This window comes from Trichomycterus rosablanca, chromosome 6 (genome assembly GCF_030014385.1).
Source record: "Trichomycterus rosablanca isolate fTriRos1 chromosome 6, fTriRos1.hap1, whole genome shotgun sequence".
Classification (NCBI taxonomy): domain Eukaryota; kingdom Metazoa; phylum Chordata; class Actinopteri; order Siluriformes; family Trichomycteridae; genus Trichomycterus; species Trichomycterus rosablanca.
The window spans coordinates 47,721,803-47,739,688 of record NC_085993.1 but is presented as its reverse complement, the minus strand read 5'-3'; the positions used below and the strand labels follow the sequence as shown (position 1 = coordinate 47,739,688).

The following is a 17,886-nucleotide window of genomic DNA, read 5'->3' as shown; positions in this document are numbered from 1 at the left end:
ACCCAAAGCACACAGCACTCAGTGTCAGCGGCAGAGCACACTGACACATCTGTCAACTGCACACTATAAGGTTGGTGATAGCTGCTAAACAACAAAAATGTGCAACGTACTGGAAAAAAAGGGATTTAAATGTATGTTAATACAGATGTTTTGATGATCATGAGGTGTCTATGCAAAAATTTATTTTTAACCTTTTGTGGCAGGGTATTTGATATAGTGTTATATAGATATAGTGTTATATCTAGTGTGTTCAGTCTGTGTTTTTGTTCTAAGCTATATATTGTGTTTCCATTTGAAAATAAACCATGATAGACAGACAACTTAATGAAACTGGAGCACTGTTGCCTCACAGCGAGAATATCCTGGGTTGAATTCTTAAGTGAAGCTGTCTGGATCCTTTCTGTGTGGAGTTTGCATGTTCTCCCCGTGTCTAAGTGGGTTTCCTCCGGGAGGTCCGGTATAGGCGAATTGGAGATACATAATTGCCTGTACTAATTACAATTCCAAAAACTTGTCCTGTATTTATATTCTCATTATTTGTTTATTGGCTAGTGCCAAACTTTTGCCTACATCGGTCATTCAATTTTGTGGCCCAATATAGTTTTAGGGTGGCAAGGTGGCAAAGCTTGTAAAGAAAAAAGCCACAGCAGTGCGTTGTGTATTTGTAAACAAAGTACTGTCACTGCTGAGAGTAATGATGAATAATGATCCAACCAAAATTTACAAAATTGAAAGCCAACAGCATCCTGTAATCAGAAACTGTCCAATGTCAAAAGACTAGAGAAAAAATTAACACAGTGTGTATGAAATAAGAAAATAGCAATAGTCTCTAACTACACACTTACAGTGAGTGCTAACAGGGTGCGGAGTCGATAAAAATAAGCAGTTTTCAAAAAACCCAACAACACTGCTGCACCTGATACATTAATACCTGTGCAACACAGACATGTCAATACCATATCAGTGTCACTGCAGTGCTGAAGGGGTAGCCTTGTGGGTAGGGGTTTGGGCTGTCAACTGAAAGGTTAAGAATTTGAATCCTAGCTCTGCCATGCAGCCACTGTTGGGCCCTTGAGCAAGGCCCTTAACCCTCTCTGCTCCAGGGGCGTCGTTTGATGGCTGACCCTGCATTCTGACCCCAGCTTCCAAACAAGATGGGATATGCAAATAAAGTTGTAGTGTACATATGGATATGTGTATATGACAAATAAAAGCGTTCTATTAATATATGTGGTACAAGAGAATGTAATAAAGTGTACAGAGCAAGAGATGGGCTACAATCAGTAACTAAATAGTCAAATTGTATATGGTAGGTGTAGCTTATAAAATAAATATTCATTCCTTCATGCATAGTCTGTTTTACCATCGCTTTATCCGATTCAGGTTCGCAATGGGTACGGGTACGACTCACTGGTTGAACGGCAGAAAAAACTCACAGGGCAAACACACTTACACGCACATTCACACAAACACACACACCTAGGGGGACTTCAGTACCTCCAATTAACTGGACTGACTGCATGTTTTTGGACTGTGGGAGGAAATCCAAGGGAACCCTCACCAACCCTCAGACATGAGGAGAACATGCAAACTCCACACAAAAAGAACCTCGACCACTCCACCTGGGAATCAAACCCAGGAACTTCTTGCTGTGAGGCAACAGTGGTATCAACCGAGCCACTATGCCACCCTATAAGAAAGTACTGTATATTTAGTAAGTGTGTACCTTGCCTCATAATCAGATTTTTTTTTTTTAGCTTCATAGCTTCTTTTATACAATAATAAAGACACAGTTTACTTAATTTAGTCTTTAATAGTAAAGTACCAAGTAACATGCCCATTAACAATTAAATACTGACAAACAAATGTATAAACATTTAAAAATGGGGTAATCAGTCATGTGTTTTGGCCAAATAATTAAAAAAAGAATATATAAATAAGAGGAATCACCTTTATATTGTGAATAGACGTTTGAATTCAAACCTAATGTTACTAAATGTTGTATTTAATACTCTGGGTAAAAAACCTGCGCAGTACAGAATATCCAAACAATTCTATAAACATGCTCACTGTTGACCTATACAAACATACATCCACCTATAACTATCAGGCAGAAGATCACGTCTCACATGGTAGTAACATGATTCATTGTTGTCTATACAAGTGCAAACTAGCCTAATAGTTCTACAGTACAATGCATAATCAGAAAACTCAGTATGTATAACAGTAAACATTTGTTCTAACGTCTCAATAAGTTTTAACCATGAAAGTAAAACATCTTGGAGATGATGGTTCATTAGACTGATTTCCTCTGACAGTGCATCTGAGTTCGGTTCAGCAGCTCCTGATAGAATTTTGATCGGAGAAAGCGAGGGTAGGAGTCCTTCTCCATTAGGCTGTAGACCTTGGTTTGGATTTCATTGAGACTGGTGGATGTTGGTTCCAAAAGTTTCTGTTTGGTCTCCTCTCTGGTTCTGAAGTCTATGTTCACCTGGAAAGAATGTTTATGGACTTTAATTAAATGTGCATATATGACAGCCTTTTAACGAGTCCGATTGTATCATGCTTCCTCTCCACCAATGCCGACCCCTGCTCTGATTGAGGAGAACGAAGCTAACCCACGCCCCCTCCGACACTTGGGCAGCAGCCGTATGCATTTTGTCACCTAACACTTTGACGAGTGCAGTGCAGATTAGCTCTGTGTACGGAGAGCCACATCCTGACAGCACTCTTTTCCCGTCTCTGTGCAGGCACCATCAATCAGCCAGCAGAGGTCGTAATTGCATCAGTTATGAGAGAGTCCCTATCCGGCTTAATATCCCACCCCTATCTGAACAACAGGCCAATCGTTGTTCATGTGGAAGGCAGGCAGAGCTGAGATTTGATACAATGTATTCAAGATCCCAGCTCTGGTGTTCCAGCGTGTGTTTTTACTGTTGTGCGACCTGAGCGGCTTCCCATTTTTACCATTAACTGCATGAATTGTATTGGGATGCTTGTTGCCGAGTTCAAGTATTCCAATATAAAACAATGTTCATATTTGAGTTCATATTTGGCAACCCTGTTCATTTCACACTTTCAGAACATTAATTAAGTGTAGTTAATGATATTAATAATTAATGATAATGGTCTTTTGATTGCATGGGCATTAATATTAATTATATTAATATTAATGCCCATGGTTGTGAAATAGTGTGTCCTAATATCTGAAAGTATAATGCACTATAACTCAGTTGTAGCCCAGTGGTTAGGGTACTGGACTAGTAATTGAAAGGTTGCTGGTTCAAGCCCCACCACTGCCAGGTTGCCACTGTTGGGCCCTTAAACAAGGCCCTTAACCCTCAATTGCTTAGATAGTACACTGTCACAGTACTGTAAGTCACTTTGAATAAAAGCGTCTGCTAAATACTGAAAATGTAAATGTATACCTCTTTGGGTGCTTGAACATCAATAAATTCCTTGTAGATCTTGTTGGCTTTGGACACCAGCTTTGCAGGAGATTTGATCTTTTTGTAGTCCTCACAGGCCAACCAGAACTGAATGTTCTCATCACTGAATTCAGTTTTAAGGAAAGCTCTGAATGCTGCCAGGCCATCTGTGGTAAAAATAAATAAATAAATAAAATACAGGTTTTGTTAATAAAATGTTCTATTATTTCTAAACAATAAACAGATGGGGGTAGAAATAAATAATTACATAAATATACCACTGTGCATGAAAAAGCTCTAGTCTGTAACAATGCACCTACATGTGCCAAAGTGATGTATTCCTAATAAAGGGGTCACTAAGATCAAACAGTATTTCTGAAACACAAACACACTATCATGTCATTACCACAGCAGTGTGATTACATTGCTAAAATACTGACTAAAGAATGTACAATGACATGGCTAACTTTAGCATTTACCCATCCAAGACCCCATCATCTCCCTAAATACTGTCAGAAGAAAGAACACATTGTTATATATCAGGGGTGCCCACACTTTTGTGACTTGAGATCTACTATTTAAGTTGACTGGTCACCGCGATCTATTTTTTAAGGTTGCCTTCATCATTTTTTTCTTCATCATCAGCTTTGAAGCTTTTTTTTAAATGTGCTGAATGGTGTCAGCCAGGTTAATGTAGTCTGGACAGTAGCTGCTGATGCCAATTTTCAAGGGTGGACCGATATTTAGAGTTCATTGTTTTCATGTTGAAAAAGGCTGATTCATACAAGTAGGCTGATTCAAAAATGCTGTCAAATAAGTAGCACATACTCTTATGTTTGGATTTTTTTTACTCAGCCAGCAGGTTTCAAAATTATCCAGCAGAGGTGCTTGACTTCATATGAATGTCAGATTAAAATTCCTGTATGTAACATGAATTCTAAATATTCTCCGTCAGCTTCTTCCGGCCGTCTTTGCAGTGTTCTTGCCCGAATCGAACCGTTTTTGGGTTCTTTGTGCTTGGTTGCTCACACATCTTCACAAACAGTGTAGGTTACAAAAGGAAAAATGTAAAAATGGCGCAATCTGGCTACTGATGAATGAAAACTTTCCAGATTTGCAGTGCTTTAGGCGGGCTGAGGTGTATGGTGACAAACTGTGAATTAAAGAAAGAGTGGCCACATTTCATGTCAATCGCTTTGACTTGTTTGAATGAGACGCGATCTACCAGCATGCATTGTGCGATCGACTGGTAGATCGCAATTGAAGTATTGGTCACCCCAGCTAAATACAGTGGACCCTTGACTTACGAATTTAATTGGTTCCAAAGGGCTGTTCTTAAGTCAGAATGTTCGTTAGTTAAACCTATTTTTCCCCAAAGAAATATTATAGTAAATAGAATTTATATGTGCCAGACCTTCCTAACCCCCCCTTACCTAACCTTTCTAATGTCTTAAATGGTCTTTTTTGTTATAAATACAAGTATATTTTGCCTTAATCTTAAATTATAGAATAGACATTACTGTAATAAACAATGATAAACAATAATACACAGTAGTACTGTACTGTACATAAACACACATCACATTTCAGTACAGTACATGTGCTGTACCATACATCATAATAAATGTCCTTCTTTTTCTCTCATATTTCTGTATAATTTCCTACTTTATTTTAATAGTGTTGTATTTTGTAGGTGTAATTGCACAAAAGAAATAATATTTTACTCAGCGACTTCCTTCTTCTCTCTCACTCACTGTCCCCTCTGTCTGATACACAGTGACAGCTACTGGCAGGAGTAATTATACAAGAACTAATGTAATAGTTTTTTGAATTTTATAAAATACAAAGAAAACACCAGAAAAACACCGTCCACTGTCTGAATGTTCACTCACTGTATATATATATATATATATATATATATATATACAGTATATATATATATATATATATATATATATATATATATATATATATAGAGAGAGAGAGAGAGAGAGAGAGAGAGAGAGAGAGAGAGAGAAAGATAGAGAGAGAGAGAGAGAGAGAGAGAGAGAGAGACGGTTGGAGTCAACTTGTTCGTGACATCACGTGTTTCGCGAATGTCTGTTCATAATCCGAAATTTGTTTGAATGTTAAATTGGAGAAGATTGATTGTAACCCGACATTTTCGTTTGGTAAACCGTTCGTAACTCAAGGGTCTACTGTATGTTATTAGTTATATTACGGTCAGTGGCATTTTATCAAAAACACATGTTCATCTACTAAATATTGTTATTATTTAATAAGCCAGTCATGTGGTGTAAGTTGTGTGAAAATCATTTTTAAAAAGTGAGTGAAAATGTGAATTATAACTGAGGTTTGGTTTAGTGTTGGACAGGCTGGTTAAGTATGTCAGACCTTTGTTCCACTATACTGCAGTCATCAAGTTTACCAAATGTTTCAATAAAAATAATTACAATAAATAAAACATGTGTGTTATGTCTGAGAAATGACAGAAACGTGACAACATTAAACTGCAAAACTATATTTATGTATCAGATTTAATGTTTTATGACTATATTGAGAAGGATTACACCAGACAGTACTGTATGGGAAATTCTTCCAAAAGCACATTGTTGTTTTTCTCGTTCGTCCCAAGGACATCATGTCAAAAGGTCATGTTTTGCAACTCGAATTACGGGGGTTTTGTTATTTTCTCCTAGACCTCCTTTATTCAGGGGGTTGTTTGTTTAGTGCCAGTATCCCAGCATGGGGATTGTTGATTAGTTCCTATTATCCATGGTAGGACTGCACCAACATTCAGCAACTCAGTTTTTTTTTTTTTTGTTCTGTTGTCCCAGCATGTGTCTGACAAACACTTACGTAACAGTATCAAATATCAGATAAACGTCTATATAACAAAACATCTTATGTTAATGTGATGTATAAAATATAGGCATGCATGTTTACCTGTTGCATGTTTTTTTTACACGTTTGCACACCTCAACCTCATTAAAACTTCATAATTATTTATACTTTTACCTCATCATCATTTGTACTTTTTATGTGTTTGCTACTTTACACTTCTGGTAAGATGCTTTTGCATTGTACTTTCTCACTGTTCTATTTTATGAAACCTAAAGTACAATATAAATAGCAGTCATGCTATTAAAGATGAAACAAAGAGGTTCAAGTCAATATATTTTAATGAATAGCCTTGACTGGATCAATTTAAGATCTTTTAGCATTGTACTGGTAAAAATATGAAGCTTGCACAGTGTGTTCGAAAACCTAGTGAGCTCTGTACATAGACAGCATTTTATGTCATCCTATGTGTGCTCCCGAGAAGAAGGCTATTCGAATACTTAGAATGCTTAAAATGCTGAGGTGCCTTAAATTTGAACTGTATTTTCACTTAATAATGGAGCATCCATTATTAGAGCTTTGGGCAATCAACCGGAAGATTGGCGGTTCAAATCCAGGCTCAGCTATGCAGCCGCTGTTGGGTCTTTGAGCAAGGCCCTTAACCCTGTCTGCTCCAGGGGCGCCGTACGATGGCTGACCCTGCGCTCTGACCCCAGCTTCCAAACAAGCTGGGATATGTGAAGAAAGAATTTCATTGTACTGTACACCTGTATATGTATATATGACAAATAAAGGATCTTATCTTATCTTATCTTAATCTATCTATCCGATGCCTGAAGGCAATTCCAGCATTCAGTGCGGCACAACTTTTCTCACGAATAAATTACAAATATGGCGATATAAATAAAATAAAATAGATTATCATCAGTTATCAGTGACAATTTAACCATTTTTAGCAGGAGATGTTAGGTAACATGCTACATTGTGCCTCCTTATCCCATTGGTTTGAATAGCATGAGGCTAACTGTGTTAGCCTAGTAAGCAAAAACTGATGTAATTGCTGTCTAAGTAGTGCGTCTAAATAATTTGACTTATAAGTCGATGACCCACAGTGTGTTGTGATCACAAACTGTACAATGTTTTAATAAATAAATAAATAATAATTATAGTAACAATAATAATAATAATAATAATAATAATGATAATGATAATAATAATAATAATAATAATAATAATAATATTAATAATAATAATAATTGCATTAACTACTACAAACTACAAACGCATTTCTAAAAAGTAGCTTTTTATACATTTACATTTTTAGCAGACACTTTTTATCCAAAGCCACTTACAGTACTATGACAGTATACAGTCTAAGCAATTGAGGGTTAAGGGCCTTGCTCAAGGGCCCAACAGCAGCAACCTGGTAGCGGTGGGGCTGGAACCAGTGACACTCTGATTACTAGTCCAGTATCTTAACCACTGGGCTACACCCTGTTATACGAAACTTTCAAACTATAACAGGCGTCTGCACAGACATTATTGTCCAATGTCTGAGAATAAGGGGTAAGTCGAAACAGCCTAGTCATTGGGAGGTGCACTTGTCGGCGCCATCTCGGTGCTGGTCATGAAAATATAAGAGTTGTGTCAAGAATACCAGTTAAAACTGTGCTGAGTCTGGTATGCACATCTGCTGTGGTGACCCCTAACATACAGGAGCAGGCAAAAGACAAAAAAGGAGAAAGAAATAATAGTTATATTTTATATTACGTTAGTTATGTTATGTAGAAAATGCAATACAAATGATTCATTACTACAAACAACAACTGGTATAACTAATAAGTAAGCTATATCAAGCATGGGTACTTAAAATTTGGTTATTAATATTATTATTATTTACTTTCTTTTTTGTTAATTTAATTGATTTTTCATTTATAATATCTATCTTGCACTTCTGGTTAGATACTACTGCATTGTGTTGGCTTTGTACTTGTTTACTCTGCACAATGACAATAAAGTTGAATCTAATCTAATCTAATCTAATAATGTGTTGCCAGTAAAATATAAAAAAAGAACATTTCATAAAACCAAAGGAAAAACATATAATGAAAAGAGAAACAGAAGAAAAAAGAGGTATCCATTGCCTTACTGACTATTCCACAATTGCTCTGACTAATTTCACTTGTTCTCTTTAAACATTTATATGTTTTCTTTTTAGAAATAAACAGTTCCTACAAATGTACACATTCATATTTACTCACAATCCAGAATTTGGATTTTAAATGCATTCTTTTAAATCAAAGCTTTTCCTCATGTTCTTTGAGCAACAATTAAACTGTATACAATGGCAGAGCTGGTAAATGTTCTTTAGAAAATTCAATAGAAGAACAATCAAGAGGCGAGAACAGCAACTGTTTGTACCCTGCCTGCAAAAAGAACAAATAGTCCTATTTGCTGCAGCCACTGTCACACCTCAAATGGCACATCTTCACTCTCCAAAAGAACAGTTCCTTTTAATTTTAAACAAAAATAAATAAATAAAACATTTCATCAAATTAAAAGATAAGTTGCATTTCCACAGTAGTGAAAGGCTTCAGGATGCAAGTTAAGAATCTCTGTGATTGTGATTTAGCATTCATGCAGGGCTATTTCTGCTTCTCTGCTGTGCCACCCCAGTGCCCCAAGCCAAGTGTCAGTAAAAATAACATAGACATGCTTATATAACCGACGCAGACATGCTAAGCAAATTAGATCTGTCGTTTACTGTGTGAGTGACAGTAGCATTATTTCAAATCCATGACTTAGTGTGAAATGAATTAAGAAATGCATCAAGTACACTGACAAGTGCATTTTTTATGCCTGTCTCCATGCACTTCAAGTATGGTCGATTTTAAACCTGTAATTCAAAGCTTAGTCATTTTTGCTGTCAAATAATAGACAAAATATAATATTAGATCTGCATTTAAATTTATATATATATACATTGTTTATATTTTCTCCCCTTTTTCAGCACGTCCAATTGCTTGATTGCGTCATGCTTCCTTTTCACTAATGCCAACCCCCCCTCTGATTTGAGGAGAACGGCGAAGCTAACCCACACTCCCTCCAACATGTGGGCAGCAGCTGTATACATTTTGTCACCCACTCTAGGCGAGTGCATATGTTCAAATCAGGCTTGTGTACGGAGAGACACACCCTGATCCGCACTCTTTCCCCGCCTCTGTGCAGGCACCATCAATCAGCCATCAGAGGTCGTAGTGCATCAGTTACGAGGAGTCCCTATTCGGCTTAATACTCTAACCCCATATGAACAACAGGCTAATCGTTGTTCATGTGGCCACTCAGCCCAGCCGGATGGCAGAGCTGAGATTCGATACGATATATTCGAAATCCCAGCTCTGGTGCGCTAGCACTTTTTTACCACTGCGCCACCTGAGCAGCTTGTATTTTAATTTTAAACTTTACTATTTTACATAAATATACACTGATTTTAATGTGATGCTTGCAAAACATTTCAAAAAAGTTAGAAAATGTGCAATTTAAGACTGGTTAGTTTGGGCTTACTGGTTAGATGATGTTTTGAAACTTTCCTCGAATGAACATGTGAATATGTAACTGTTACCTATTCCAAAAGGAGCATAAATTAAAAGCTTGGTCATTTACCAAGGAGGGGTCAGGGTTTGCCAGTTTCCAAAAACTGCATGAGCTATAGTCCAGCCATTTAGAAACATTTTACCAACACACAAAAATGTGCCAGGTATCTAAGAATTTCGCAATATGAGGTCCTTTATTGAAAGGAGAATTTGAGAATCCAGAGTAATCTTGGTGCATAAAGGGCCAAATAATAATATTGAATGCTTGCGACTTTTGACCACTCAGAAAACACACTGCATTAAAAATGAATATGCCTTTGAAAAAAAAGAAAAAAAAGAAACACTTTACAAAAAACAGTTCTACAAACGCAAATTGTCACTACACAAAGTGCAAATATATATAAACATAATACAAATGGAAATGTGTGCTGTGATCTGATGAATCTACATTTCAAATACTTTTTGGAAATAATTGACATTGTGTTCTCTGGGCACAAGATGAGAAGGACTCAAAATCTCAATTGTTACTAATGCAAATTTTAAAAGCCAGTGTGTGTGTGTGTGTGTGTGTCAGTTGCATGGGTAACATGCACATCTGTGAAGGCACCATTGATGCTGAGGGTTCATACACATTTCACAGTAACACATGTTGTCATTTAAACATCAATTTTTCCTATAATAAATTGAGAGGGTTTGGCACATTTTATACAACCAAGTCAATAATTGGACCTATTATAGGTATTCAGTATATTTGACCCAGCAGGTTTTGTCATATTGCCAGAAAACCCTGCATTGGGATGTATTAAGACACAGTATATTAATTAATATATGTATTATGTATGTTAATATGTTTTATATACACATTACTTACATTTGTTTGACAGAAGAACATCAAAGGAGTCTGCCCATTTTGTCACTTCATCTGTGGATAACCTAGACATTATTTAGAAGAAATTATTTAATACAATTTCACATAATTGTTTCACATTTAATTATTTTACATGACCATATATAAAAGTCTGCTTTTACTTACTTCAGGTATCTTGTGGATCTCTCTGGTCCTGGAGGTAAAAATTCAGAGAAGTCGCTGCAGGAGTCTGATTTATTGGAAAGACAGCCAAGTCTAGTTTTCATGGTTGAAGGTTGATCTAAAACAAATAAAAATATATACAAAGGTCAGTGATGATCAAGAGAAGCAGAACCACATAAACGGATAATATCGAGAGAAGTAATACCTTTATTGTACAACATTTTTTTCTATTTATTTATGCATTTTCTTCCTTTTTCTCTTGATTTAGCATAGCCAATTAGTCTTCCACTGATTGTGTTCGAGGAGGGTATTTGCCTGCCCCACACCCCCTCCGACGTGTGCGCAGTCCCTCGACCCCTTCTTTTTCACCTGTGCCTCGGTGGATTTGCACATGAGGCTTCCCCACTTTGCTTCATTCCTGCACAGCGTTTGAAGACCCCACCCACTTATTAGTCCGGTCTTTTCCCACACAGCAGACTTTATAGCCAATGTTGTGGCAATGTTGGGTAAATTATATACTGAAGATTCTATTGTCAAATCATCCTATCAAAAACATTATTACTTTTTGACCATTATATAAGTTAGGGCGGCACGGTGGCTAAGTGGGTAGCACTGTCGCCTCACAGCAAGAAGGTCCTGGGTTAGATCCCCAGGTGGGGCGGTCCGGCTCCTTTCTGTGTGGAGTTTGCATGTTCTCCCCATGTCTGTGTGGGTTTCCTCCAGGTGCTCCGGTTTCCTCCCACAGTCCAAAAACGTGCAAGTGAGGTGAATTGAAGATACAAAATTGTCCAGGACTGAGTTCAATATAAACTTGTGAACTGATGAATCTTGAGTAATGAGTAACTACCGTTTTCTGTCATGAATGTAACCAAAGTGTAAAACATGACGTTAAAATCCTAATAAACAAACAAACATTATACAAGTTATTTAACAGTTGGCCGCATCTCCACAACTGATATCTAATTAAATACACAAAATAAACTGTCTGTTACTATGATGACTACTTTATTAATCATTTATAAAATTTAAAAAATAAAAATGGCCTCATATAAATGAAAATAAGCAAATATATATATATATATATTTTATAAAAAGCACACACGTGTGGGGCAAATCTACTCAAATCTATTCAGTCATACAGAAAGCCAGCACATGTACTGTGCGTCCATGCAGCAAAATCTAGTCCTAGAGGGGTTCCCAAAAAAATCTAGTGTTAGGATAAATCTTTTGTTCAAAAGGTCCTGAAGAAAGCAGTCGAAGGAAGTCCAGAAAGTACTCTTTAAAACACTTTATTAAGTGTAAAAATAATCTGTGAATATATATCAGAGCTAAGCCGGCCGGCGCTCCTTTTCTCCTGCAGTCTAGACACACCACGTAAGAAAGAGCCCGAATCTTTCTATGCGCCAGTTTTTAAACTCAGCTAGGCTCCTCCTCCTTTACTGCTGGTGGAGCCAATGAAATGTGCTAAAGAGGCCCAGGCTCCGCCCTCTGCCAAGAGATTATGGCAGCCGCCATTTTGAATAGACCATGTGGTCTGGATGTAATACTTCCCATATTAAATGTACGTTTTTATGTTCCGAAAAACCTAACAATCCCCCCTTGGAAGCATCTTAATGCTTTCACAATAACTTTTAACTATAGGTTAGGTGTTTCTAGATCCCAGGAGACAAGGATAGCTGTCAGCAACCCCCCAATTTAACCCCTTCTGACTACATGGCCACTGGGCTGAATTTTATACAATAAAACGTTTCTAAAAATAAAAAGGCTACCAATTAAACTAAAGGAACCGTACCTATCGCAACAGCTCCTAACCCTGAAACAAACAAACAAAAAATAATAAAAACAGGAAATCAAAAATAAAGTAATTTAAAAAATAGGAAATCAAAAAGAGAAGAAAAATAAAATAAACACAATGGGTGCGTAGCTTCCACAGGAAGTCCGTTCAGGTTGTCCTCCACCAGACGGAGCTGCAGATATTCAGAAGGGGCCCATAGCTCCTGTGTCTCTGCATGACTCCTAATGTCTTATGGATTCTCCCCTGTCGGCCTTACCTGTTTCCACAGCAGCACAAACATTTCCTAAAAATAGCAGAGTACCAAACATATATACATTGTAAACAATCCTGAACTAACCCCTTGCGTTTTGTAGCTAAACTATGTGTGTTGCACTTAACTAGTGTTTTCAAAGATGGTCTATGTGTCTGCGAACTATATGTTTATGTTTTTTTTTGTCTCCTAGTCTAACTAAATTCTCCCCCCTCGTCTTGTTCCGCTCCGTTGATTCCGCTGGACTCTTCTTCCACATAGTCGGTTTTGTCGGGCTTTTCTGCTGTGGGTTGTTCCCTGTAGGCAGGTCCAGTTAGTGCCACTTCTGTCCCTTGGAGTGGGTCTTCCAGTCCCCTCAGTGTCTGCCTCTGCCAGTCCTTCCAAGTCTCCTTCCTTCATCACGGTGTGTGATTAGTAGTGCTGGTCCTCTCTCCTCATCTTGTCTGGTCGGTTTTACCTTTAATTAAGCAGAGTTAGTAGCACTTATACTGCTCGAAGTGGGTCTTCCGGCCCACCTTCAAGGGTATCCTCCTCATCATCATCTGCATGCTATCTAGACAAATCAGCCAACACCATCTGGATAACTGGTGGATCCTGCCCCCCTCTGCTTCCTCTACTCACTATATCTATTAAAAAATTTCTATTAATACCCTGATGCACGGGATACCACAACAACAACATATCACTAAAATTACCAATCCTACGCATGCTGACATCACCAAATTTGCAATAACTCCCTTCCATGGCCCAAACATCCCTTCTAGCCACTTAACCCATTCATACACACATACAATCATACAACAGACAAACATATAAGCTACTTACCCAGCCCTCACCGCAGCCACCCCACTCCCAACATCGGGATACACGGCCACGGTGAGCTTAGACACCACTGCCGCAAGGCTTTCTGGGTAAAGCCCGTGCCAGACCCAGTGGCAACGCTACACTGCCTCCTCCCTAATGGTCAACCGTCCCGGTGACCCACTCACCAGCGTCCACTGGGTGGCTCTGTGTCTGGACCGCACCCCATTACACTGCCGAGTCGCTCTTCCACCCACTGCTGGACCGGGCACCCTGCCCCTACAGCCACCTGGGCTAGCGCACTCCGACAGACTGGGCATATTGGCTCACCAAACCATCAGAGCCACCCAAACACCACGATCCCACTTCTGACACCAATGTGGCGCCGGCGAGTAAGGAAGGTTAGCGTCAGGGCCGCAAGTGAGCTGCCTTTGGCAGTTCATTCAGTGTTTTAGCGACAGACACCCATTCATACACACATCCCTTCTGAAAAATGTCCCCTGTTTATCGGTTCTGGTTTGTTGCTCCTGAAACAGGTGTAATTGTCTTTATAAGCTTTGATGTTGGTTGGGGTTGGTTCCTGAGTTAGTGGGTGAGACATGGATAAATTCCCTATGTGTTAAATTAGACATTTTAGACCGCTTTAAACAACCTTTCGAGCAAAATCTGTAACACGTATTAAGACAAAGATAAACTGGTTTTAACGAGACACACCCTAGAACAGAAAATTCCTGCCTAGTCGAAGAATACGAGTATTCTTTTAACATTCACTGGCACAACTCACTCGGTTGTCCAAACACAACTCAGACAAAAGAACGTAAACCTCAGTACAACAACAGTGTCTACTGGAAACAAACAATTACTTCACCACGACCGACAATGGCCCTATGGAAACAAACATATACTTCAGGGCAATCGACAGTGATCCCCTGGAAACAAACAATTACTTCACCGCGACCGACAATGGCCCTATGGAAACAAACATATACTTCAGGGTAATCGACAGTGATCCCCTGGAAACAAACAATTACTTCACAACCCTTCCTGCTATATAAAATTCCACTTCAAACAGTTCAAACTGATCAGAGCAGAAGGTGCACACACATTACATCTAACATTTTCTACACTTATTCTACTTCATCATCGTCGCATGCTAGAGAGCCTTCAAATTTTCTAAATCACATTTTTTCCAATACAAATCACCAATCCACTATTTATTATTTACTCTGCCATACTTAAAATAACAACAGCTCTGCTATATCAACTTCCATCAGTCCTACAAACCCCTGACTTACATTATTTATTCATTCAGATTTTTACCCCAACTTTTGGTCACTGGTACTAACACACCTCCTGCTTCTAACAATACAGACTCCATTTCCCACAATCCAACAGACTCTCACATGACCATCTCCTGCTTCTAGTCAGCCAATCCCTCATGCTCATCATCACCAGCGCTTTGATCCACTTTGGCTTTCTTGAATCACATTAAACTCTACTTAAACAGTTCCATTTAGTTAACTCACTGCAAAGTACTACCAACCTTACTGTAAAATACATTTAAAACCTCTATAAGATGTTACCGAACCCCTCACTTTTTATTATGGAACTCAGATCTTCAGGTGGATGTCTATTAAAACACACTACTGTCCCACACGGTCACGATCAGCTTTCCCTTCCTCTTGTCTGATGATGTCATTACTTTGGCATTCTGTACCTCAGCACCACATATGCCTCTTGAACACTGCTTTACTCAAACATCAGAATGCAACAACAGCCATGACACACATCTGCAAGATCTGGTATTCATAATTTTTTACATCATCTTTGGTACTGCATAAGTGTCCACCATCCTCAGCCAGTACACAGTAGATTAAATATCAGACTTCTCTTTACTCATGCAGGGCCTGCAGTTTATGGCCTCAACCCCCCGCTGGGTTGCTGTGTGTCTGTGAAACCTATGACCTGGGTCTCCAGTCACCCCCCTTCATGTACTTCTCTCCTAACAAGTTATTTTCTTCTCACTATTCCCTCAATCTTTAAATTGCACTCATCTATGATCATGCATAGTATTGCCACAAGGTTTACTGCACCACATTGAACCAATCTAACTTCTTCAATAAACTATATAATATAAAATGAGTGAGTTGACCTGATCAATTAGCTAGAAAAGATTCATCGGATACAACACAAGCATCAAATATTACCAATTACCAATTACCAATTTCCAAAAAATATTACCAATTAAATTGAATCTTACCGGAGTCCGTGTAAGCAATTATATTTAATCTCCTGAGACCCGAGCTTTGATTTTTTCAATGCATTTTTCCTATTCCTTATGTTTTTAACCTTAGTTGGGCGACACGGTGGCTCAGTGGGTAGTACCGTCGCACACTGTCACAGCAAGAAGGTCCCCCCTCCGCGGAGCCCGCATGTTGGTTTTCCCCGGGTGCTCCGGTTTCCTCCCACAGTCCAAAGACATGCCAGCGAGGCGAACCAGAGACACTGAACCGTCCATGTCTGTGCCCGATACAACCTGAATCCCGTGCAATGAGCAACCACCGCTCCTGTCATAAATGTAACCAAAGTGCAAAACATAACGTCAAAATCTTAATAAAGAAGCAAACAAACTTTATTAGTGTTCTAGTACTTTTGCTACCACTAGCTGGCAGACAAAAGTGTCCACTAATGGGGACAATCGATCGAAGTTTAGCAGGTCAAGGAATAAGGCATAACAAAACCAAAATGTAATGTCCTCATATGTGACCGCAGGGTCGCAAAAGATTACCTTCACCAGGCGTCCCTGAATCTGCATGCATATACATACCTGAATCTGCATGCATATCCGTAGGTCTGCCAGTCCAGCTGCCCCAGCACAATGTATCACAGGATTTAATACACAAAGCGGCATATTAAACATAAATTCTTATTCCTGCCATAATACTCCCCCCTTTTTCAAATTTTACAATCAAATCTTGAAAATAAAATATTAAATAAACCTTCTAAATGTGTTTATCCTGTTGGAAAGCACAGAATTTTAAAGTTAGTTCAATCAAAGTCTGGTGTTAGCTGGACCTGTAAAACAAATAATGTCGTTATTGAGCAGTGGAAGGTGTGCAACAGCTTTGTCGGCAGTGTCACCTCTGGCATTGTAAAAAGTGGTAGGATTAAGTACATTACAGCATTTGATAATAATGTTCAATTTTAGAAGTACACTGTAGTATTTATACAATCATTAACTTGATACGTGAGATGTTTTCCTTTCAGTTATAGAACATAATTTGGCAAGATCACTTAGTATAACTACGGATATTTCTGTAGCAAAGACAGAAAGAAAATTCTGCACAAATCCAGAAGGGATCAGAGTCCCTGTCTTGTACAGAAATAGTGGTACCTTCAGGCATTATTTCCAATTTAATTCCAGAGGCAAACAAATGATCACACCTCATAAGATTTATAGGGCTATGAAATCTCACTCTTTACAACTACACAATATTTTAGAAACAGTAACATGTTAGCTTTTACCTTTTACTTGTATTCAGCATTTGTACACAGTGAAAAACACGACCTCACTCAAATAAACATAAGCTTTGACAATATATAATCTAATATATCAACACATGTCTTAATCAGAGGTGGAAAGAAAGCAAAATTACAGTCTGTGAAATGTGCTTTAAAAACTACTGTGTTACAGTAACCAGTGTGATCAGAGCGGTAACACTAAGCACTGGTTTCGTGTATGTATGTGTATTGATCGAATTTGTTTAAAATCATATCACCGCTAATGAAACATTCCCCACTTGCGACATATTGATGTCGAATTATTGCCCAGCATTACCCCACACATTAAAACAAAAAACAATATAACAATCTCTCAATAATACATGCACCAATACACCCAGCAAATCTCCTATCACGACTAACAAGCGCTGTGTTACTCGCCAAAATGGTGGACAGACAGAAAACCACGCTCAGCTCTCTGGTCCAAAATGGCCGCCGAACAAAAGAAACCACGCTGCGCAACCCAGAGCCAAAATGGCGGACAGACAAAGCCACGCTGCGTTCTCAAGAAACAAAATGGCGGATAGACGGGAGACCACGTTGCATTCCCAAGACAAAATGGCGTACAGACAGAAAGCCACGCTGCG

General features: G+C 38.5%; 1 protein-coding gene across 1 annotated transcript in view; it reads right to left on the bottom strand.

Moving 5' to 3' along the window:
- Nucleotides 1-1,793: 1,793 nt before the first annotated feature.
- Nucleotides 1,794-17,886, bottom strand: part of rgs8 (regulator of G protein signaling 8) — a 29,826-nt gene continuing 13,733 nt past the window's right edge. Inside the window, exons 2-5 of the mRNA XM_062997986.1 lie at nt 10,896-11,010; nt 10,734-10,795; nt 3,429-3,595; nt 1,794-2,491 (exon numbers count right to left, since the gene is read on the bottom strand). Of these exons, the coding sequence (XP_062854056.1) occupies nt 2,297-2,491; nt 3,429-3,595; nt 10,734-10,795; nt 10,896-10,996 (525 nt within the window). The 5' untranslated portion in view covers nt 10,997-11,010 and the 3' untranslated portion in view covers nt 1,794-2,296. The remainder of the gene's footprint in view (nt 2,492-3,428; nt 3,596-10,733; nt 10,796-10,895; nt 11,011-17,886) is intronic.